Source organism: Pholcus phalangioides, unplaced genomic scaffold (genome assembly GCF_987345545.1).
Source record: "Pholcus phalangioides strain wild (caught in Gottingen) unplaced genomic scaffold, Ppha-v1.0 ptg000017l_1, whole genome shotgun sequence".
Taxonomy (NCBI): Eukaryota; Metazoa; Arthropoda; class Arachnida; order Araneae; family Pholcidae; genus Pholcus; species Pholcus phalangioides.
This window is the reverse complement of record NW_028301610.1, coordinates 58,446,290-58,471,432: the sequence shown is the minus strand read 5'-3', so window position 1 is coordinate 58,471,432 and position 25,143 is coordinate 58,446,290. Positions and strand designations below refer to the sequence as shown.

The window sequence follows — 25,143 nt, the reverse complement described above, 5'->3', positions numbered from 1 at the left end:
TTTATATCCTATATTAACCAATTTCTGTGAAGGGCTTTTTGAAGGGGAGGGGGGCAACTCAAAATTTATCGAGAAGAAAAATTTTGCGCCCCCTACAAAGGTCGATCCTGTGTACGCGCTTGATTTTCTTAGTAACATCAATGAAAAACTTTACACTGGTTATTGAGATGATTTCTCTAATGTAACTGGAAAATAATTTGAAGGAAATACATTGTGAAATAATAGGATATATCATATAAAAGTTTCAATACCTATGAAACTCGTATTTTTTTTTAAAATCTTTCTCTATTGTATCTTATTCCGATTTGCTAACAATGGAATCACGAAAGAATGTAGTGAATCATAATTGTTTATTCACTCCGTATATGACCATTCTTTGTTCAAAAATATATATATTTTTTTTTTCAGTAAATCGACGTAAAAAACACCTCATGTACAGGGTTAGCGAGAAATAAGTTCCCCAATTCAGAAAGCTCTGAATGCGTTCTACTGCTCCAAATGCGACAAAATTTGTAGGTACGGATAGTTCGAATAGTGCACTTGCCATTTATTAAATGAAAAAAGATACAGAAATCTATCGATAGGTGGTGCTGGAGCACACATATAAATATTGAATATGCTTACCCATATAAATGTTTAATATGTAGCACTAAAACTACTCAATATGTCTGCCTTCATTTTGAAGTATGTGCTCTAATCGCAAAACCAATTTCTCCACAGCTGAACGCAGTGAGTCTGTCGAAATAGCCAGAACGTGGCACCGAATGCTGTCCTGTACGATTAGAGCACATCGTTCAAAATTAAGGAAGATATATTGGGCAGTTTTAGTGCTACCTATTTATATGTATAAGCACATTCAATATTTATATGTGTAAGCACATTCAATGTTTATATGTGTAAGCACTTTCAATATTTATATGTGTAAGCACTTTCAATATTTATATGTGTAAGCACATTCAATATTTATGTGTACTCCAGTGCCGCTGATCGACGGATTTTTGTAATATATTTTTTTAAATTACAAGCGCATCGTTTGAACTATCTGTATTACAAATTTTGTCTCATTTGGTTCGGTAGAACTCGCTCCAGAGCTCTCTAAAGTGGAGAACTTATTTCTCTTTGACCCTGTATTTTTTGAATTTCGTTTTGGTTTTGATAGAATCAAACTTGTGTAATGAAACGTTAAGAAATACTAAAATATTTTTTAAGTATTAATTACCGTTTGAGGCATATGCTTTAGAATTTAATGAACTGCAATCCATATTTTTTTGCGATGATTGAACAAAATGTTATTAGTTATACAGATTTAATATTGAAAATATTGGTGTTTAATTGAATTGAAAGATCTATACAGGGCTATAGGGTACCTTCTCGGGGCAGATAATTCCTTGAGGGGGGGGGGGCCCTTAAAAAAAGGAAAAATTGTGCAAAATAAGTGTACATTTTTGTGAAGCCCTCATTGGGCTCCAGGGCAATGCTCCCGGTTGCCCAACCTAGTTACGGCCCCGGCATAGGCGGCGATAGACTTGGAAGTCTGGGGGGGGCACGGTCGTCATTTCTGGGGCGGCACGATGATGATGATGTCAATTCATATATGCATATATACATTAGATCAGTCAACTTCACCTTTGACGCTGGGGGGGGGGGGGGCGCCCCCCCCCCCGTATATCCGCCCATGGGCCCCGGACCTATACCTGTACGTGGTTAGTGTTGTTCATAGCTCGTAAATATCCAGAAGAATTTCAGTTATGTTTTTACTTTTATCGATGATTAGAATTTTTCCCCCAACACATGAAAAAAAAAATATATAAAGTGATCTACTTATTTTTATAGCTATTGTTGTTTTCCTCTCCTCGGCAATATATTTCTAGTAAAACATATCCCCCAGCTTATCTCCGCGTGGAAATAAGCCGGTAAACAAAAACAAAAAAGAGAAAAACAGCTGTTTTTCTTTCCTCAAAATCTCAAGTTGCTTTGTTTTCATCTACTTGGCGCGTAAAGAAAGCGAGCCAACAGAAAACAAAGCCATACTTACATCACAAACTTAAAAATTTGTGATCTATTTAAAAGATTTTAATCCATGAAATAAACGTATCATATAACATAAAAAGATATATTCAAAATTTTTGAATGATTTTGTTCAAACTGAAATTTCTTTTTTTTCGTGTTTTGAAGTGACGCACAGAAAAAAAGCGCCAAATATGGCGTCCTTACGCTAGTATTTCTATTAATGTGACAGTCTCACTAACAAACACAAAGCGCGAGCGTTTGAAAATAGTTGTCGAGTGAGACTTCAGTGGAACGTTTGTAGAATTTTGGGGAAAAACTTCGATTTTTTTTAAATTAATTTTTATAATTATTTATTTTGTTTGGAAACAATGTTTCAATTACAAGACAGGCATTCTGGTAGCGATGTGAATAACAATAAGGGTAAGGTATCCGTGACAAGCTTTACTTTACCCGCAACGAGTTGTCGGAGATCTTTTAAAGAAAGGTGGCCTTTTGGTAAGTAATTTGTTTTAATTGTAATACATAATTTGAAAGTTTCATACTTTATGATTATATTGTTTCAAAGATTGAGTTGTATCCCGGATGATAAAAGTAATTGAAACCTTTTTAAATGACTTGATTGTCAGGGATCAGGTGAGCACTGCATGTGCACGTGTCGCGTGCGTGGACGAAAAACAAAACGGATCTAATCGAGATCATTAAGAATTAAATTAATTTTTTAGATGTCCCCGATATTTGTAAACAAATACTGACTCGAATACAACTGTTATTTACGATCCCACAAATATATGTTGCGATTCATTTCCAAAATAGCGATTTTTAGAATACGTAATGTATTATTCGCTATTTCGAGAGTTTTGTCGCGATTGAAAATTGTTCGCGAAGATTGTTGTGGCCTTTGTAGTTTGTATTTGTATAAAACAAGCATTAAACATTAACATTTTAACAGGCCGAGATTGCGCTATAAAAGTTTGATAAAAGATTTTTTATACAAAACTTGTAAAAAATAGGCTTATTGGTTGTTTTTTTATTTGCTCGAATGTAATAAATTGGTTTCAATTTTCAAGTTTTATAAAAGATCTTGTATCAAACTTTTATAGTATAATCCCGACTTTACTCTATAAAAGTTTGATAAACTTTGGGAAAAACAACCTATGGCCTTGACTACATTGTAAAAGTTCATTTATAAAACTTGGAAAATTTAACCAAATAAGGTTATGTTACATTCGAGCCCGATAACGTTATTGGTTGCTAGTTTTAGAACTTTTATAAAACTTTTATAGTGTAATTCCGGCTTTGTACGAAACTTTCTTTTCGTCGATAACGATTTGAATTTCTTAGAATATTGGCCTATACAGAAAACCTTTTTTTAACACGTTAACTGGTGGGGGACTTTTGGCCCACAAGCCTTTCTACTTACTATAGTCAGGCCCGTCATTTTGGGGGGGGGGGACTTTTGAAAATATACTAAAAATGGTATATATATATATACATACATTGAGTACATGTTCTTTGCCCCCCCCCCCTGGAAAAAGTTGAAATGACGGCCCTGACTACAGTATCTCTTTACTGTAGGCCACATGGCCTACCAGTAAGGAGAAAAGATGTTCGCTTTTGTGGGCTAAGACTATGATTTGGTTTTTTTTGTCGTTTGAGCATCTTTCTTCAAAGTGGCAAACTAGTTTGGATTTCTCATAAAATGACTTGCTGTACAGTAGCTAATGGTAAAGCTAGTACTTATATACTAGTCTAGTATATTATCTACATCAGCGGTTCTCAACCGGTGTTCCGTGTGAACTCCCAGGGGCTCCGCAGCCGCTCGAGGGAAAAAAATACCAGTAAATTTGAAAAAAAATTAATATTTTTGAATAATAAAAATAAGTCAATAACTTTGATGAATAAATTAAAAAAAATAGGCCTACGGGGCTCCGCCATAGAAATTATATACCGGAAAAAGGGCTCCGTGGGTCAAGAAAGGTTGAGAACCGCTGATCTACATCAATGTTTTCAAAGAAGTACTGAGGACACCCCCTCATTCCTGAGCAGGGCAGGCTTATGAGTATCATGCATGGGGGCCCTAGGCAATATGATTTTTCCGATTTCCCTTGCCTGGCTACAAATTTATATGCTTACTCTCGAATTTTGGCCAGATCTAATTTTCATGAGACCCTTACGCACTTGACTCCCCTGATGGGCCCCCCTTAACCCTTACAGCGGCAATCCCGAAATATCTCGGGTTCTTAACGCTTTTATTTTCAATGTGGCAGTTATAATGCGGATCAGGAAAATTTTAAAAACCGCGTAAAGGGTTAAAAAGGGACCACTCTTGGGCTATGCCATACTCACAGTGGTGTCTTAATGGGTGCGCCAAAGGGACCGGCGGTCCCAAAAATTCTGAATTATTTAACAATTTCTTTCATTATTTTGAATTTGATTCATTTTTGAAATTTCCTTGATTAATTCTGAATTCTCATTTCTGTTCAGTGTGCTAATACGTGTATTTTATTTTTTGATGGGGGGCATTCAAGTATGCAGATTTTTAGTCATTTTTGACCTTCGCCCCCCCCCCCTTGTCAGCAGCTTAGAATATTTCATATCTTCAAAAAAGGGTGGTTGATGACGTAAGCAACCTTCAAACCCCCCCCCCTCCCCTTTGTCATCAAAAGTCAGCAAATCCGAACTCCCCCGATGCTGACGTAATACTTGAATGACCCCTAGAATATACAAAAATGCTAAGTCTTTTTGGATGCTGACTTCCCCAGCCCCAATCTTTCTTTTCAAATTGAGACACATCCTGTGGCCCCTAAACTCGTAGTGACGACCCTGTATAGCCACCTGCTATGTGTCCACTCCAATTCCCGCTTTTTTCGGAACCACATCTCGCAGACCCCTGTCGCCGCGGATCCCCTGGGAAGTGCACGTGGACCACCGGTTTGAGAACCGCTGGTCTACCTTATGCAAGACAAACTGCTAATACAGTCGTACCCCGTTATAGCGTCCTCTCTCTCTCTCTGATGTCTCGCCAAACCCGCTTAGCGCCAGAAATTTTCCGTGAACAAATCTTCCATTTATAGAGATTACACGGATTGATTTGTGATTCGATATAACGTCAAACTCGTTATAGCGCCAGAATTCTGCGAAAAAAATGGTGTCGTTAAATCAGGGGTTCAATTAAATCTTGGACTATCATATATATATTTTCTTTAAAAAATTCTCTGTATATCAAGGGCTGGACAAATTCCAGTCGCCATGGCGACTAAAAACTGGTAATGGCGCCTAAAATTTTCTTTTTGTAGTTGCTAAATTGCAGGCTGAGAGCAGCACAAAATGTTTTAAATTTATAGCAGCATATCTGCCTAAACGAAAGAGGGTCACTCTGCCTCCTGAAAATTTCAAAAGCAATATTATTCTGGACCTTTTTCTCTGGGTAAAAATTTTTTGGCGCCTAGATTTTTTTACCATTTTGTCCGGCCCTGCCCTATATACCGTGTCAGTACATTCAAACTCGGTGCTATAACGATATTAAAGATTCCACGAAATTTTGTCGTTACAACCAAGGTTGGCGTTTGCAAGATCTTTTTAAATATGAAAAGTTTAATCAAATAATTATACATAAAGCCGCTATTTTATTATGATATGATCGGGATGACCATATTTTAAAGGAAAAATGCGGGAGTTCGGTATCAAAAATACGAAGCATTGTCAGTCGCGGTAAATGTTGCCCATTGTCTGCGAAATTGTCGATTATTGGGTATAAGTGACCCTTGGCAGGAAATGAAATGCTACCGCATGTCTTCAGTGAATTAAAGGTACTTCATGAAAATAAAATGGCAAATATGTGTGGGAGATAATTATTGACAATCGTATTCAAATTATTTCTATCCCCGATTTTGGCAAAGATTGTGAATTTAAGCGAGCTTCATGAAAAGAACGGAACATTTTCATTGATTTGAAAAATTGACTGGAAAATACGGGAATATCCCGCATATACGGGCCATTCTAATCATCTCGTAGCGTGAAACAATTTTATACTTAGTCTGTTATTCTATTAAAATACCTAACATTTCCTCAATGTGGTGAGAATTTTTTGTTTTAAGGCCAGAATTTCACTATAAAAGTTTTATCAAAGTTCTTTTTATGAAACTTAAAAACATGTAAGCAGTAAGCTGATCAGTCGCATTTGCTCGAACGTAACCGATCAACTTAATGGTTGTATTTTTTAAGTTTTATGAAATCACTTTTACACAACTTTTATATTGTAAGCATTTTTTGGGAAAACGCCTCCAAAACTGAAGTCGAAAAAGTGTCTTTATATCCGAGGACGCATTTTATCGACGTTACAGGCAAGATTCATTAACATTATTCTCCATGTGCAATCGGCCAGGGCAGTTAATTATTGACGTTTTCTCCGATGTGTCGTTACAATCGAGTTTGACTTTTTCCAGATAAATCCGGTTCATCGCTGATTATCGCCCCGATTGTTGTTAAAAGTCACATCAAGACTAACTAACCATTCCTCCCCCCCCCCGTTCTGTCTTATCTGCAATTCATTGAACGAGTCATACAGGGTGATCCTAAAATAACTTTGCCGATAAAGGTGCTATATAGGCCCCTAGTGGTCACGAAAATCAACGAATGCGGATGAAATTAGAGATAAAGGTGTTTCAAAGTATGCACTCGAGAATGAAAAATAAAACTCTAGCTCCACTGGTTACAGTCACGACAACAAACTTTCGAAAAATTCAAATGGCAACACTCACTTTCATGCGTTGGAGAGTGATTGGCACGGCAAAACAACATAATTGGCGTTGGAACGGTATCTGTAGCACCATAAACGCCGACTCTAGACTCAAAAAAACCTGGAAGAAATCGATGCAGATCCCATTTCTGCCTCTACGTTCCCGAGGGGTTAGCGAACACCATCTATAGCAGGCGGCCTCCGCACGAAGTTCGTGACGTCACTGAATGTCATCTCACCTGTAGCCATTGCGTATACTACAAAAAAGAGTAAAGATGGCGCATGCGTCGGCCTGCTGTATCTAATGACTATAGGTGAGATGACCTTCAGTGACGTCTTCGCGTAAAATCAAACACACTACATATGCACTCAGACTGTTAGGTACACACAGTTACACCTCCGGCACAACTCACTAGGTAGTAAATCGCCCATAAATGGTGATAGACCTGAGTTGTGCTCGGTTTGAAAGGAAGAAAAGACGACGTCTTCGCGCGGAGTCCGCCTGTTATAGATGGTGTTGAGTTAGCGCACCAACCTTGGTGAGATCTTTCTTCGTTGGCGTTTATGGTGCTACCATTCTAACGCCATTCATGGGTTTTAACGCACAGATCACTGAAATGTACAAAAGTGAATGTTGTTATTTGAATTTTTGTTAGTGACTAATCGCGAGACCTAGGGTTTTGTATTTCTCTTCATATTCGAGCGCATACTTTGAAACATCTGTTTATTTTTATTTATTTAAAATACAAAGCTACAGGTTTAAACCCAATTACAGCTTGCAGTAAAAATAAACATTAGCACAGAATAGAAAAAACGACCACATGATAAAGTACACAAAAGACAAATAAAAAGCAACAAAAATTACACAAAATGCGAAAATTCTATACAAAGATATATACGCAGCAAAAATCTTCTAAAGTCGGTAACAGACGAATGAAAAATATCCAGATGTTGAGGAAGCTCATTATAAAATTCGGAAAATCTGCTTACAGCACAGTAATTACCAATATTAGTATTGAATGATTTGACGGCAAATAATAGCAATTAGATCTTGTATTGTGGCACTTAATATTGAAACAGATTCCGTTAAGAATGGGCATGCAATCAATTTGGTTAGTCAACAGTTCCTTGAAAAAAATAACGAGCAAGTACTCTCTGCGTTTTTGTAAACTAATAACATTGAAACTGTTTCGTCGATGAGTGGCAGATAGAATATTGTTATAAGGACCATGTTTTTTGAAATACCTCAGAAAATTGTTTTGAATAATTTCAAGACTCATAATATGGCAAGTGTGAAATGGGTTCCAGATAATTGAAGCATATTCCAGTTTGGATCTTATAAAACGTATTAGAAAGGGGTATTAATGTATTACTATTGTTGAAATCTCCCGACATTCTTTTAAGCAAACCATGTGTTTTTTATGACACATTATAATGCTTATGACACATTATAAGCAATTGGCTATTAATGTTATACGTAAAAAAGATTGGATTCTTTTTTGTGAGTGAAATAAAACAACAAAACATTTATCAATATTGAGATTAAGTCTATTAAGTAAACGCTATTCGTGAAGCAATCATCTAATACGTGTATATCGAATTTTTCATTCGTATTCATTGATTTTTTTCGCAGCCGTTAGGGACTCGTGTATCGGCAAAGTTATTTTATGACCACCCTGTATTTATCAAAATCCTGGATGACTGAAAACATACGAGATATACAGGGTGCATAACAAATGGGGTATGGCATTTTAATGGCGAATCCTAGAGGCATTTTCGAGCTGGAAAAAGTTTCCAAATAACGTGTAGTACTCAGATATGTCATTCATGTTTCGAAGGGGTTGTTCAGTTAACTTTTTATACGGCCCCCCGTGCTCTAACTTCCAATTGAAAATTTGTTGTCCTGTCTCTCTTGATGCCAACAAAAAAAATTTCATGTTTCTAACTGCAATATTCACTGAGATATTCGATAAACGGAGGAAAGTTGGGAAAAATCAGCTCTCCAAATAACGTGTATTACCAGCACCTCCTAGAGATAGGCCTCCGCACGGGTTGCCATAAACGTCATTCAGACTACCTAGCAAGTTTGCCCAATTTGGAACACAGCATCCTATTTCGTTTCTTCTTTTGGCGTAGAATCTTCCTGATTGGCTCACAAATACCGCATAGTGATTGGATGTGGGGCATAGAAATCGCCAATTCTTAGCCCAACCATTTCTTTTCCTCACAACGATACTGACATCAGCAGGGAATTTTTTCCCCCTGAATATTCTGAGGTAAAATGGACTACTTGCTGATGTCACAAGCAGACTGCGGAGGCTTTCTATCCATTGGAGGTGCTGGTATTACTCGGGTATGTCATTCATGTTGAAAAGGGTTGCATAGTTCATTATATTATTTATTATAATTTATTAGTGTTATAAAAAGTTGATATTTATATTTTAGTACGTGCACCCTGTGCCCCAAAACCCAATTAGAAAGTTGTTGTCCTGTCTCTCCTGATGCCAACAAAAATTAAGCTTTTCTACGTACAATATTCACTGGGATATTCGAATTCGAAAAACGGGAAAATTTTAAGGAGGGGGAAAAAAACTTCGTTAAAAATGCCGGTGAAACATTTTTCCCGCTTTTAGAGCTGTTTTTTCCCAAATTCCCTCTATTGTATGAATTCGAATAGCTCAGTGAATATTTCATTTAGAAATGCGGAATTTTTATTGACATCAGGAGAGACAGGGCAACAACTTTCTAATTTGGTTTGGGGCACACGGGAACTGTTTATAAAAATTTAATTTTTTTTATTTCAATAACTATACAACCCCTTTCAACATGAATGATATATCTGAGTAGTACACATTATTTGCAATATTTTTCTAATTGGAAGTATGCCTCTAAGGCCGGCATTACACTATAAAAGTTTGATAAAAGTTATTTTACAAAACTTAAAAAATGCAGCCAGTAAGACTATCGGTTGCATCTGCGCGAATGTAACCGGTACGATTATTGGTTGCATTTTGCAAGTTCTATAAAAGAACTTCTATCAATCTTTTATTGTGTAATCCCGGAATAAGATCAACGGTTCGCCAGTAAAATTTCATACCCACTGTTACCCAGGGCCGCAACTAGATGCTTGGTCACCCGGGGCAAGTGCGCATTTTGGCGCCCCCTTGTAATGTTGAAGGTAAGGCTTGAGAATGAAATTTGCGCCCCCTCTGGTTCAGCGCCCGGGGCACGAGACCCGCCTGCTCCACCCTAGTTGCCACCTATGCACCCTGTGTAACAAGGCCGTAGCGGGGGGGAGTCTGGTCTCCCCTCGAAATGTGAGAGGACCGAAAAGAGGGAAAAAGATGGCCAAATCTATTGTTCTATCACTTTGGGCCCCCTCCCGAACGGAATTTCTATCCACGAGCCTGTTGTGTAATATGTATAGGCTACTGTTATTGTACGTGACACTGATTTCGAAAGTTCATTTGTGTGGTATTAACCTAATTTTCGTTTAAAAATAAAACAAAGAAGCATCGCGGGATATCGTGTTTAAGGTCTTTATCTCATTCACTAGACAACACGGAATTTGTAACTGTTATCGTGTGGAGCGTGACGTCAGTATCTTTGCCCTTGGTGGTAACAAAATTAGTTGATCGGGAGGAATTCGAAAATATACATCGATTGGATATCGGCAAGAAATATCTCGAACACTTTACTGAGATTCGATTTCTTTATTATATTGACGTACTTTCACGTTTTCTGCTTATTTTATTTCACTTATATTTACAAACGTCCACTTAATTCAAATATTTTCATCGACATTGAGACTTCTCGCGTAAACGTCCTAATAATCAGCAGCATCACTTTGTGGAACAGACGCAGGATGATCCCTATAGAAATCAATGTTAAAATAGCCGATTTTATTGTAGAAATGCGAAAATTTGGTGCTTTTCCACCACATAAATAATTTAAAAAATTGAATTGAATTTTTTTGATTTTCAAAATATTGGGTTCGCTTAGAGCAGCGGTTCTCAACCGGTGCTCCGTGGCGACTCGAGCAAAATAAAATGAATCAGTAAATAGATAAGTAAATAAGAGAGGCCTACAAGGTTCTGCCTTAAAAATTATGTACAAAAAAGGGCTTCGCCATAGAAATTTATATGCTGAAAAGGGCTCCGCGAGTCAAAAAAGGTTGAGAACCGCTGGCTTAGAGACACGAAGCTCGAAAAATTAAATATAAAATATTTAGCCGGACCTACTTTTGAGTTGGATACAGGGTTTAAGCTAGATAAAAAATTTCTTTGGCGAAAATGGGGAGAAAAACTTTAGCAAAATGCTGCAATGCTAATATAATGATTGACGATTGGATTTCTATTCGTTCCGTACCTCCTGTACGCATTTTAGCGAAAGTAGCTACCACATCTTTCGCATTCTAAGATTTAAGAGCATTCCGTAGCTTAAAGACTGGTTGGATATCCATGCAATAACATTGATTTCTACTCTTCATTTATATCTTCTCAAGTAATGAAAATTTACGTCTCCGTTTTGTCTTTTAATATTCAACTGCATCAATTCAGTTTGAGATTTTTTTTGAAGTTAATAATAGTCCATAAATAATTTGAAGAAATTCCGCAGCTTTATATATATAATTGAAGTATTTTTTTTTCAGACAAAAACAGACATATCAATAACTTGAACTTTCGAAAAAATGTTCGAAATATTTAGCGCCATCACAAAGAAAAAATTTGATTTAATTTCTGCATTTCTTTAATCTATATTTGTTCCCTTCATGAGTGTTTAAGAAAATCGCCATGTTTGGTTACCTTGGATACGGTTTGTATGTCCCTCAAATCCTTCACTGAAAGAGAAATATCACGTGATCCAAAAACTTCATGGCCAGTGTGAGTACTCGGAAATACCTATTTTTTTAAGCCGACTGGCTGCCTTTTAAATGACGGATTTTGTGGGAATTGTAGGAATTTTTTTTTTCATCAACGCATTTGAAAGAATTTTACTCAAAAAATCCGAAACTGTTTTATTATGCATACAAGAAGTGGAAACAAAGTTGAATCTGAGTAAATTCATCTGGAGCAGTGGTTTCAAAGGTAACAAATAAATTTCAAACATTTTTTTTTTGAAGGTTCGCGTATTTTGTCCCATTGTTGCAAACAAAACTTAGTTTCTCAAGAAGTATACAAAATACTTCAATCGGATTTTTTTAAACTGTTTCTCAGATGATATTAGCTGTGCAATGAACTGAAAGAACTTGCATGTTCAGAATTTAGTATTTCACAGCAGTTTAAGTACAAAGATCGGAAATTTTTTTGTCGAAATTGACGTAGTTTCACAAAAATTTACACAATGGATCCCGCTTATACCGTTCCCACTTAGAACGTTTTCCTGCGACTTATTTTCGTGGTCCCAATTCTTGCTAATGCTCATCGGGATTTCCTGTTTAAAGCGTTTTTCTCTTACAGTTTTCATGACGATTTTTTGAAAAACGTTGTAAACGGGATCCAATATATTTCAGAGCATATTTAGTGTAAATTAGAACTTTTAGTTCATTTGTACAGACAACTATCACAGCAACGTACTGTATCAAAATCAATTGAATATATAGGTATTTCTTAGTGTACAATGTCTGGCATAAGTACAGAAAAGCTAATTTCGATGGCAATATCTCAAAAACCTATAAGTAGTCAAATATCTATATACACATTGTTCAATATCTCAGAAAATTTTATTGAATTTTCTTACTTCGCCCTAAATCATGATTAAACCCACACGTTTTGTAAAAACCACGCTAATAAAAAAAGGTGCCTCGAAGGTGGTCAGTTGCTTTAAAATTATTTTATATATATTATATATTATTATATATATATTAGTTTTTTTTTTCTATTGATTGATCATATGAATGCTCTGCTGACTGAAATTCCATGAAAATAAATTTTTCTTCAAGTATCTAGGAAACAAGAGTCGACATTAGTGCAGCTGAAATTTCCAGGAAAGCTTCCAGTAAGTAGCTAAATATTTAAAACTTTTCTGATTTCGTTAATGAATTTAATTGCAATGTTCATCTGGTCTTGGAAAATGTGCTGAAGGTATCAGACTTCGTTTAGAACAGTTTCCCAACCTTTTTTGTCCCATCGCCCCCTGCCCAACGCAATATAACCCATAGGATCCTATGTTGTAGCAGTACCTTCTACTACAGCGAGAGCCTGGGTGTCTCGCGGTTTCTCCAGTTCTCCAGTACCTTCTACTGCCCCCCCCCGGAACTTCCCATCGCTCCCAAGGGAGCGTTAACGCCCACGTTGGGAATCACTGGTTTAGAACGTCATTTTGGAAGAAAATATAATTTTTTTTTCTTTTGATGAAATGAAAACCCGATTTCTTGCCATTCCAAAACAGACCTTGTTTTGTTTATACGCCGCTCAGAGCCGAAGTTACGCTAACTTTGGTGGTGTTTTTTGCATCAAGTGATCTGTGGATAAAAACTTTAAATGAGTTTTAAGAAGAATGCTATTTTCGACGTGTTATTTAAGTTTGAAACATGATTTCTATTAATAGCATGATTACAAAATTTTAAGATGTTTTTAAGGTTTTGAACCAAAATATAAGGTCTATCACATGTCTAATTACAGTGTTTTGCCCACGATATGCAAAATGAAATTTCAAAAAATTCACACGTGCATCAGCAGATTTGGTTGTAACTTAAGAGCATACCATACAGTCCTTTAAATTTTGTTTCATAACCTGCATCATCAAATAACTATAAATAACAAAACACATGAAAATAAAATTTCATTTATAGCATTTTTTTTGCATTGTTTCGAATATTACATCAATTGTGCTCAAAATTTGAAAAACTAATTCATAGAAAATGATATAGGTTATCCAAAGTTTATTGTTTTCTCCATTTGGGGACACTTTCTATCAAAAAAATGTTATTAAAGCTCACTCCAGCACCATTTTATAGAAAAGTGCTAAGAAAAGGAGTCTGATACCTTAAATGTATAAAAAGAAAGTTTCTTTGAAACGAATATTTCATCGAATCTGAACGATGTACTCGTATGAGATTATTGAAGGCAATCATCTCGAAAGTGATGATGTAAAAATCGTCGGATTTTTATCGCCGAGGCGTGAGTGATGAATCAAGGTGTTTTGTTTTTTTGCAATGACGTCATGATCACGTGAGTTTCTGCGAGCGAGATCATTTTATAGTTATCGTGATTTCCAGTAGTATTTGGTCCTCATGACCTGTGTCGCTACCAACAGCTGTTCAACCAATAGTCCAGAATTTTCCGCTTTTATTTAGAGGATGTAGTCGCCTGATCGTTAGTATCGTAAAAATATTGGTCAAGGGCATATTGTACGTTCACATCAACTACTAGGCATTTATTTACACAGCCTTTCAGATAACCATCATAGGCTCGTTAATTAGTCAGAAACATCTAGGGCTCTTCCAAACCTCTGTTACAAGGATTATTTTGGCATGAAGCTACAACTACACCACTTTATACCCCGTGTTTTGAAGTAAAATACAGGGTGGTCATAAAATGAATATACCGACATACGATATAACTTTGTCCCCGAGCTCCTAGTGACTGCAAAAATCTAGTTTGAATGAAATTCGAGAACGACTAGAGAAACAAAAATTTGGTTCTTGTGGTTACTATTACAGCAACAAAATTTCAAAAAATTCAAATGGCAATACTCTCTCATGCATTGTAAAGTGATTGGCAGTAAAAAAAAATCATAAATGGCGTTAGAACGGTACCTGTAGCACCATAAACCCCGGTGCTAGAAGCAAACAAGGAAACGCGGGGAAACAACCAATGTATATCGCATTTCTGCCGTCGAAAGTTCCCTTCCGAGGGGTTAGCGCACCAACATCTTGGTGAGATCATCTTTTGTCTGCGTCGACATTTATGGTGCTACAGGTACCGTTTAAACGCCATTCACTGTTTTTCACTGCGCCAATCACTTGGCAATGCATAAGAGTGAATGTTGCTATTTTATTTTTTGAAATTTTGTTGCTATGTCCGTAACTGCGAGAGCTAGGGTTTTATTCTCTTCATTCTCGAGCGCATGCTTTGAAACACCTATATGTCGAATTTCATTTGCATTCGTTGATTTTTGCGACGGCTTAGGTCTCGCGTATCGCCAAAGTTATTTCATGACCACCCTGTAGATCTGAAAAAACAATACTGAGAATCATGTCTTTGGTTCGTGTCTGACTAAAACTAAACTGACTATCACGAAAGTAAGTATCCTAATCTACTAAATTGGCCGAATCATTCCTGCGCGAGGTGAATTCAAGATTCGAATATCAGTTATAATCATATCCAGAATCTAGATAATCAGGCTTTACTTTCTCTTTCAATTGGCTTGTATTTCCTCTATAGTGATCTTTGAGCTCTGGACTGCGTGCGGAACGACTAAAAATTACTACAAAAATAACTGTCCCTGCCCGTGTTACAAACACCATACGTACTAGACTTTCGCGAGTAAAACCGGTTATTCCACTTTCGGTAGCTTATCACATTATCGTGTAAGGATCATTTGCATGGTACGAGTGACTGACTCGTCGTTGCAGATAATCAAGATATACGACGAGATTAAGGTTGTTGGTATCGAAACAATTTTAGGTCACTGTCCCGTGAAGTACGGGACAACTAATCCCCTCTTGCATATTTTTTTCTCCCAGGGTCCGCACAAAAGGGACTGACAGGGCTCCATCCCTGGGGCCCGAGATGATTCTCATTTTTTGTTCCTTCGCACTATAAATTCATCATGAAGGGGCCCGTGAAAGTCTGGTCTGGGGCCATGCTTATGCCCAATTACTCACCCCCGTCTGGATCGGCACCTGGGTAATGGCCTTTTGAACATTAGGACGTTTAATTTGGAAAGGATGGGTTTGATATAATAAGAATAGGTTTTAGCATTTTGCTAAAACCTATTAATGTCACACCCAGTAGGCTACAGTCCTTGAAAGAAAAAGTTCATTTTCAAGTAAGTCATTGAAAAATCAATGCAGTGCTTGAAAGAAATTACAGTAAAACTTCGATAAGTCGTCACTCAAGTTTTTGGGGAAATTGTGGCAGCTTAAAAGCGGAGTGACGACTTAAGCGAAGTATCGTCAGTTACAGGTGAAATACTGTAAAAATCGTATAAATTTAAAATAAAAAATATCATTTATCAGCATACATATTAAAATTACAATAACGTTTATTGATAATAAAAAAAAAACACGAAATTTTTACTTTTTTTTTTTTGGACCTTTTTAATTCTGGGAAAGAAGCACGTTTATATTTAGCTTGCTGACAAATAATGCATATGCATTTATAATATGTGATATGAGGTAAATCTCGCATGGCCCCATTCTTTGACATCGTTCGATAGTTTACTAAAATTACAATGAGCAAACCGCCGTTGCCAAATTTCGATTTCCTCTCCAAGTTACACAAGCACTTTGGGAAATTTCCGTGCTCTCACGTATTTCCAATCTACTATTTCGTATTGGACGCAATTCATAAAATTTATCTTCAAGATAAAAAACAATCCATTTTTTCTTCTCAGGAGAATACAGTTGCTTTATTTTGACCGCACACGGTCTAATACCCACATTTATCTAACCTAATGCCAGAAAATGAATTTCGTCTGAGATCGGGTACATAGTGAACATTATACAAAGTTACCTTATTTAGTACACCATCACATTTAACTTGAAATTTCATAGATCCGATCCCCTTGGTCGGTGGAAAACCATTCTTAGTCGCAACAGACAAATTCTGTTTTACAATAGGTTTAAAATCAAATAAATGGGTTTTATCATTAGTAAAATTATTAGTAGCTCCTGTATCTAAAGTGAAAACAAACTCTGGTTCTTTCACTAACTAAATTTCGCAATTCTGATTATTTATCACTGAATCTCGTATTTCAAAAAGTTCTACATGCACCATCAAACTTGGTGCATGTTATTAGTTTGTTTGAAACCTCTCTGCCTTTTGAATTTACCTTTACGCTTACACTCAAATTTGAGATGTCCATATTCATTACAATAAAAACAAGGACCAATTTTAAACACATTTGATACTTTCTGTAATAAAGATTTAGGTTTCCTGCTTTCAATAAGATCATTTCGATTAATCATTAACGCTCCATTATATTTTCTGATTTTCTTGTTTTTTTCATACTTTGATAAACCCAAACGACTTTTTTCCACCAATAGCTTTTCTGATATTTTCTCGAAAGTGAAGAAGCTAGTATCATCAACAGTATACAATCTTTGTACACACACACACACATCATTAAATTCAATAGGTAAATCTCTGATTAATTGGAAGCTTATGTGCAAATCGTCAAGTTTATGATTACTCTCATTCCACAAAAATGCAGCATGCTTTACACGATTTATGAACATTCCTATCGTTTCATTTTCAGAATCAAATCTGACACTAAAAAAATTAATCTAAATTGTCTTTCAACAATGTCCAAGAGCTTGGCAGTTAGTGGCATCATCCGGCAGCATCTTAAAGAATGTTTACCGTGTCTGAAGATGTGAATCCACCCTAAAGCTTCCCTTTCGGTCCAAGTTTCCGGTCCCGTAAGTGTCCATTATCGAGATGTTACATTCGCTGCTCCACTTTACAAACTAGTCTGATCGCGAACAGTTTTGACTTCTCACCCGTGTACGAAATTTTGATTTTACGAAATAAAATTGTTTTGGTCCGTTCGAATTCGTAACAATGACTATTGAATTATCTACCAGAATCAACAACTAGTGTAAATATTGTTTCCATCCATTTGAACATCTGCATATACAGTATATCTTCAGAGAAATTTAACACTCGGATTTATTGTACACATTAAGAATTAAATTGAGCAAAAGAGCTCTTTTTTTTAGTCACTATTTTTAATTTATTTCTATATAACCTCTATTTCGCAGATCATAGTAGAGAAATACTCGAAAGAAATGAATCTACCCTATTTGGATAAAACGAAATTTCTCGTGCCTGCTGAATGGACGATGTCCCAGTTTATGAGCACAGTCCGGTGAGTTATCCACGGTGGTCAACTTTTTCAATCGTATTCAGTTATTTTTGTAAATGTAACCACACAAAAAATCCTAACATTTTTTCAGATGTCTTCAGCTGAACCACGTTGTCTGCCATGAAATTTCAGCCATTTTAGCTGGTCTGGAAGAGATCTCGGCAACGGGATAAGTCCAGTGGCAAAGTTCTGGCATTCATTCATAGCCATGAAAATTACTTTTGCATAGTTTTGTACGTATATGACCGTGACATATGCAATGATGTAACATTGAAGGGGATGTAATCGTCTAGAAAAGTGGTTCTCAAAGTGTGTCGTCAACCATTTACAGGGGCGTCACGATGAGTTGTTGGTATTGATTGATAAAGATAGGACAACCATAATCTTTTTTCATAGACAGTGTATTACACAGGGTATCCTGTAAGTGCTAGCACGACCTTTATCTCATCAACCTATCATTTGATCATTTTTGTCGCACCACGGTCATTTTCTGCACACGAGGGCTAATTAGACCGGGACCTACAATTTATTGCCAACTCCGAACGGCAGGCTTGTTTTTTATACTCATCGAGAGGTTGGTGCGCTAACCCCTCGATGGGGACTCCCTGCGGTAGCAATTTTTGCTGCGGTCAAGTCGCCTTTTTTTTTGTTGTACCCCTGTGTCAGGAAAGTTTTCTGACAAGGACGAACCGGGTATCGAACTCGCGACACCTCTAAACATCCTTTGGTACTTTAGGCGAGTATTTTATCGACCGGGCTACCGCGCTTCTTATCTTATTAACCATCCGTCGTAAAGGTATGATTCCAGTTTGAAAAAATGCTCAACAGGCGTTCAAAAATTACCCTGTAACAGTTTTGAGAGTGAATACAGTGTGTAACAAAATACAAAATTAAAATTCTTATACGGTCTGCCATGCTCCAACTTCTAATTAGAAAGTTGTTGCCCTGTCTCTCCTGATGCCAACAAAAAAATTCCATGTTTCCAAATGCAATTTTCAGGGATATTCGAAAAACGGAGGAAATTTAGGGAAAAGCTAAATGCGGAAAACCGTTTAACTCGCATTTAACGCTATTCTTTCCAAAATCTCCTCCGTTTTTAGAATTCTAATATATAATATATCTGTGAATATTGCACTTAAAAACATGAATTTTTCTTTTTGGCATCAAGAAAAACAGGGCAACAACTCTAGAAGTTAGAGCACCGAGGGACCGTATAAAAATTTAATTTTTTATTTTTGTTACACTCTGTATTTTAACTCTCAAAACTGTTCCAGGGTAATTTTTGAACGCCTGTTAAGCATTTTTTTTTTTTTTTTTGAAACTGAAATCTTACCTTTACGACGGACGGTTGATGAGATAAAGGTTGTGCTAGCACTTATAGGACACCCTGTATAGTATTACTTATTAGTTTTTCTCTTTCACGATATATGCTTTTATATTGGGTTGTGAATTTTGGTTATATTTGATATCTATATTTTTATCTTTTTTGGCATCTTTTCCAGCCACCTCGTTGGGCAAATTTGCCTGTTGCGGTCTTTGTGCTTGTATTTGTATACTGTGTGTCAGTTCTCGGTGCAGCGCTACGCAGCTTCAGCCCGCGGAGAAACTGGTTTTGGGGTTTGAGGTGTGTTTAGCATAGCGCGGGCTATATTAATGGTCGATTTTGTACAGCCACCCCCTTCGAAACACGTGCGTCTAGAGCCTGCGGTAGACCCAAAACCAGCAACCAATCAAAAAGCAGCATTTTATGACGTCAGTAAATAGGGAGTGGAGAAGGTTTTTTCCTCTCATCTTCACTAGAGCTTGATCGCAGGATATGATCTTGGTTATTTGGCACGATTGTTGATTGACGCCAACATACTTGGCGACGTTTAATGATAGATATGCTTAATTTTACAAATGTTTTATAACCGCAATTAGTACAGTGAATTTTACAAATGTTTTATAACCGCAATTAGTACAGTGAATTTTACAAATGTTTTATAACCGCAATTAGTACAGTGAATTTTACAAATGTTTTATAACCGCAATTAGTACAGTGAATTTTACAAATGTTTTATAACCGCAATTAGTACAGTGGTTAGAGCGTAAGGCCGGCGTTACACTATAAAAGTTTGATAAAATTTTCTTTTATAAAACTTGGCAAAGATCTTTTATAAATTTTGTATTCAATTTTTTTTTTTAATTATTTTATAAAGGAAATGGACCACATTACACTATATAAAAGATTTATATGAAATTGTTTTTGCAAAAGTTTTCGTCCGTTTGTCAGTCTTCGTTAGGCTGGTATTACACTATAAAACTTTGATAAAAATTCTTTCATAAAATTTGAAAAATGTAACCAATAAACACATCTGTTACATTCGAGCGAATTTAACTGATCCGCCTATTGGTTGCATTTTTGAAGTTTTATAAGCGAACTTTTATCAAACTTTTATAGTGTAATCCCGGCCTTTGTCTTGTGCTGTTGCTGGTAGTAGTTATGGATGAAGAAATTTTTTTACCATTTGCTTTAGGAAATTTATCATTTGCAACCTCTGTAATGGCCTCGGTTTTAAAAAACATGAAACTTATGTGGATGATTGTATTGGATGGAGTAATTTGCGGAAGAAGCTAATTATTTTGATGCATTACATCTTTAGCTAGGAACGCAACTTAATGAATAATGGATATGTCGGTTTATGAAGAAGTTGAGGAATACAACGCTCAGAGTAAAAGTTTAGCGACTAAATTGCCCGTGTTTCATCATATTAATAATTTCATCATATTAATAGTTTCATCATAAATACATTGCGTCTTATATGTAACGGTAAAATCCCAAAGACTCGGGTTTTACCAAAGCAAGTTGGTGAAAGTCCAAAAAACGCTTGTAAACGTTTTCATTTCGGATTTTTACCAAGTCAAAGTCCGTTTTAAATAAATCAGTTGATCACTACGAATTCCTGATGATGATTAGTTTATGAATAATAATTCATTAATTATAAACAAATAATGAATTAACAAACGAAATAACCACCATGATGAGTTTTGGATGCTACTTAAGTAATTGATGCTCATAATTAATTTACTCCTACCACCTACCAGTTAAAGCCAGTTTTAATTAATTTAACATCATTAACTCAATCGTTCCCCCAACCATCTTGATTAATTAATAATTGTTTAATTATTATAATTACTAGTGTGAATGATACTTATTGATGAATTAATAGTAATAAGTATTTAAGTAAAACTTATTTCGTCATGAGATGGCGCGCGGGCGTGCCGAGCATGGGAGGAGATTCCGTGGGGGGGGGGGGGGGGGGGTATGGGAGGCATTGCCCCCCAGCATCAAAGATGAAGTCGACTGATCTAATCCATATATGTATAGATGAATTGACACATCATCATCATCGTGCCCCCAGACTTCCAAGTCTATCTCCGCCTATGATGCCGAGTGCGCTTTGCCCTCTGATCCGCCTCTCCACGCATTGAGCGCATGATGACCCCGCACCCCTCTGGAAATGTCGGGACCCTAACTAATGGCCTTGAATACAAGTGAACCTAAACCTGGATGAAATGAGTAATTTTGTGGGAAGCGAAATAATCTAGTTGATCTATAGCAAAAGAAATGAAATTTCAAATTTATGGATTCATTATTTTTTATTTCGCGAAGGGTTCATTTTTCGGATACGGAATTTTGTGAAGGGTCCGGAAAGCGGACCCAAATTTTGGATGAACAGACCCCTAGTAAGTGTAAATTTTTCTGCGCCACATTCGGCTCGGAACCCTGGGACAGTGCCCCGATTGCCTAGTTATAGATTCTTGCGTGTTTTTTTTCAACAATAAATATGATAGAAAATCAAGGTTTTTTCTTTTAATCCAAGAAATACACACGGAAAAGAATCTTTTTTTCTCCCCAGAGAAGGGAGTGGCAAGTGAGAGGAGAAGGTAACGTAGCAACAGGGTCGCAAATAGGGGGGAGCAAGCGGATCTGGTGCCCCGGGCGCTGAACCAGAAGGGGGTGCCGAATTCACCCTTTAACTGCTTCTACATTACAAGGGGCGCCAAAATGCCGACTTGCCCCGGGTGACAAAATATCTAGTTGCGGCCCTGCGTAGAAATAACAGGTTTTTGAAGAGTTAATACGTCACAGTGCGGGATAGGAAGTGCATCAGCATAACTCTTTTATCAAACATTGATGAGGAGGCAATATTTGATAAAAGATTTCCCACCTGATATTGGTTTACTGTCAACTATCTCAGATGATAATGAAATAAATGTATCATCTATATGAACCAACAAATCCAGTGATGTGTCAGTCGAGCCCGGATATAGCGAAGTGGCACGTGAAAAAAATGCGACAGATCCGATATTCGTGAAAACCGATACAACGTAAATATTCGAGTTTAATGATGAAAACTGAGTCCTCAACCTATTCGCGATAATGGAAGAGGTGGTCCTCGAACAGACTTAACAGAACATTAACGATGTTCACGTAGCTTTTGAATAAAATATTAATACCCGTGTACTGCAAGTCAGTTGTTCTCAAAGTGTGAATCGCAGCTTCTATGAGTGAGTCACCAGCCTTCATCAGAGCCAAGCTATCTATATTGATGTGTAACTGTTCAGTGATTTGAACTAGTACTTCAAGTATTAAGAGAGCCGTGGGTAAACCGTTGACTGAGACAAGGGAGCCATGGAATCATGGCTGTAAGTGGTCCATTGAATTGTTATCAATATTTCAATGGTTCTAACGTTTACGAAGACTTTCTTTCAAACCTAGCAAAACTCCGGTCTATCGTCATGGGCAAGTTACTACCGAATGAGTTGTGCCGGAAATGTGGGAGTGTACCTAACAGTCTGAGTGCCTATCTAGTGTTGTCTGATTTTCCAGTGCTGCCATCGATATTTTAAATTGTGAGTGAAGCGTAATGATTGAATATTTGTACTGTTGTAGGACTGTTGCTCTCAGTGGCGCGACTTTTTAACGTGAGATCGATTAGCCTTCAGGGCTCAAAGTTGAAAATCAACCAACGCTGTGGCGCATTGGCTTACGAAGAGTGAGGAACTCTGACACAAATCTGTAGTTACGTCGATCCTTCTTTGAGTGGTTATATGGGAATATATTTCTTGAAATACAACTTTCGATTTTATGGAACTTAATCCATTGAAAAAAAATCGATCCACCAGTGTGGCTCCCCAAAGAAAAACTTGGAAACAACCCCGCTCCCTAAAATTTGAGGACTCGTAGATTGTCACCCACGACATGTAACCTTCATTGACCCATCCAACCTCAATCTTGCTATAACCCATGTCTGTAAAACTTAAGAGCATCATAAGGCCCTGGGCATGGCCCCCCACATCCTGAAGCAGGGCCCCTAGGCTGGGATCTTTCACGTTCCCCTTTATGATGAATTTATAGTTGAAAAAACAAAAAAATGATGAAAATCATCCCGGGCTCCAGGGCTGGAGCATTGTTAGTCCACCCCTTGTGGGGGCCACGGACCCAGACCGAGTGATGTTATAGGGCTCCCACTACCTGATTGCAAGTACCAGAAGTATAGGGCCTAATTTACATAAATACTTTACTTTCGGAAATAATATACCATTTCATATATACCAACCAAATACCATAACCCAATTTCATATTTTCTTATCCCTCTATTTCTCAAACAATCATCACTCGAACTCCTTCCCCCCCCCCCACCACGAGTGGTGACGTATTACTTGAAAATATGGGACCCCTTGTATCCCATATATATAAATAGGACCATTCGTTATAACGATATATTCAACATTATTTTAGTATTGCATTGCAGGTTCACTAGGACGGAATTGAATTCGTTATAACCGATAAGCATCCAACTGTTTGTTTCTGTTTTTGTAGGCTGATGTTCACGTATACGGCATTAAGATATTTGTAGCTCCCACTGACTACCTTACAACTCATTTTCTAATTTCTTTATGAAATCATAAAGTATAGCCTATACGTAAACTTCAGCAATTGAAACTGCAGTATAGAAAGCATCAGCATTAATCTTTTTTCAAATATAGGTAAGAGGAGGTTAAGTTTGATAAAATAAAACTTGATAAAGAGCAACTTTTATCGAAGTTGCCCATTACACTATGAAATTTTTTGTCAAACGTATTTTATAAATGATCTTTGACAAAGAACTTTCATAGTGTAATACCGGCCCAAGACACGCATTGCGAAGGTTGTGGGTTCGAATCCCACTAACTCGACTGAGGCTTTTTTGTTTTTCTCATTACTATCTTCGTTTTTTTAATGTATGATTAAATGTTATTCATTCATATCACCAGTATCCAATCAAAATAAGCATGCTTTTATAAATAAATGTTCTATTTATATTATGTCTGACATGATAGAATTAAAACAGGATGAATCTTACTTGTTTTTTTAAAAATCATATTAAGTTATTGTCAATAGCACACAGCCCAAGAAATTTTAAGGATCAAACCCCCGTTAAAGCAGAAAAAATACAAATAGAAAAAACATAAAACTTAATTGTTTGAATATTTAAATTGCAAAGGTGATTAATAAACTAAAAAAAGTAAGGGTTTTAACGCAGATTTCGCATGAATAGCGAGTATGAAATGACTTATAAAATTTATTTTTTTGTTTCATAGATTTTTTTTTAATTATAAAAAAATCCATGTTTATAATTTTTTTGAAGGAAAACTCATTTGTTCTTGATGTATTATATCCTCGTAAATTTTATGTTAAGTTTACGTAACAGAATGCACTTCTTTCAAATGTTCTCTGTAATCACAAAATGTTCTAAACTTTGCAGAACAGTTCTCTTCAAAGCAAGAAACGGAACCTTCACATAAAATTTTGTGGACATTTCTCACGCGTGTTTCCTTAATAAGGGGGGGGATTTACTTTTGAAATCCTTTTTTACAGACGCCACAAATTTCTCTCGCCAACATGACATACAAGTCCTTTATATATTCTAGAAACCTTGATACAAGTCGCCAAGCAGGACAAGTCACCGCTAAGCGAGGAAGGGAGGGGAATCTCCCTTTTTGGTGACGTCCAAATGATGCTTTTTGATTGGTTGCTGGTTTTGGGTCTACCGCAGGCTGCAGACGCACGTCTTCGAAACTGGTTTTGCGAAGCTCAGAATCGCTGGCGCGGCCGTTGTGGACCTGGCTCAAGACTACAGTGACGAGCCACGGGGAGACATCAGCCCCCAGGAGTCCTTTTGGAAAACACTGACTTAGAACGTTAGCTAAGCACTCTAGATACATTTTTCGGTGGTTCTAGCATGGTGAAGGTATTGGATATTAATGTAAAGGGTGGGCAAAAAGTCCGTATAAACTTTAAAAATGAATAAAAACCGGAAAAATAACCGAAATAA

The 25,143-nt window shown here is 36.8% G+C and overlaps 1 protein-coding gene across 1 annotated transcript in view; it reads left to right on the top strand.

The window, feature by feature from the left end:
- The first annotated feature begins 2,255 nt into the window (after positions 1–2,255).
- LOC149074175 (microtubule-associated protein 1 light chain 3 alpha-like) overlaps positions 2,256–25,143 on the top strand; it is a 38,807-nt gene continuing 15,919 nt past the window's right edge. Inside the window, exons 1-3 of the mRNA XM_089246369.1 lie at positions 2,256–2,505; positions 12,690–12,745; positions 17,679–17,785. Coding sequence (XP_089102495.1) covers positions 2,379–2,505; positions 12,690–12,745; positions 17,679–17,785 — 290 coding nt within the window. The 5' untranslated portion in view covers positions 2,256–2,378. The remainder of the gene's footprint in view (positions 2,506–12,689; positions 12,746–17,678; positions 17,786–25,143) is intronic.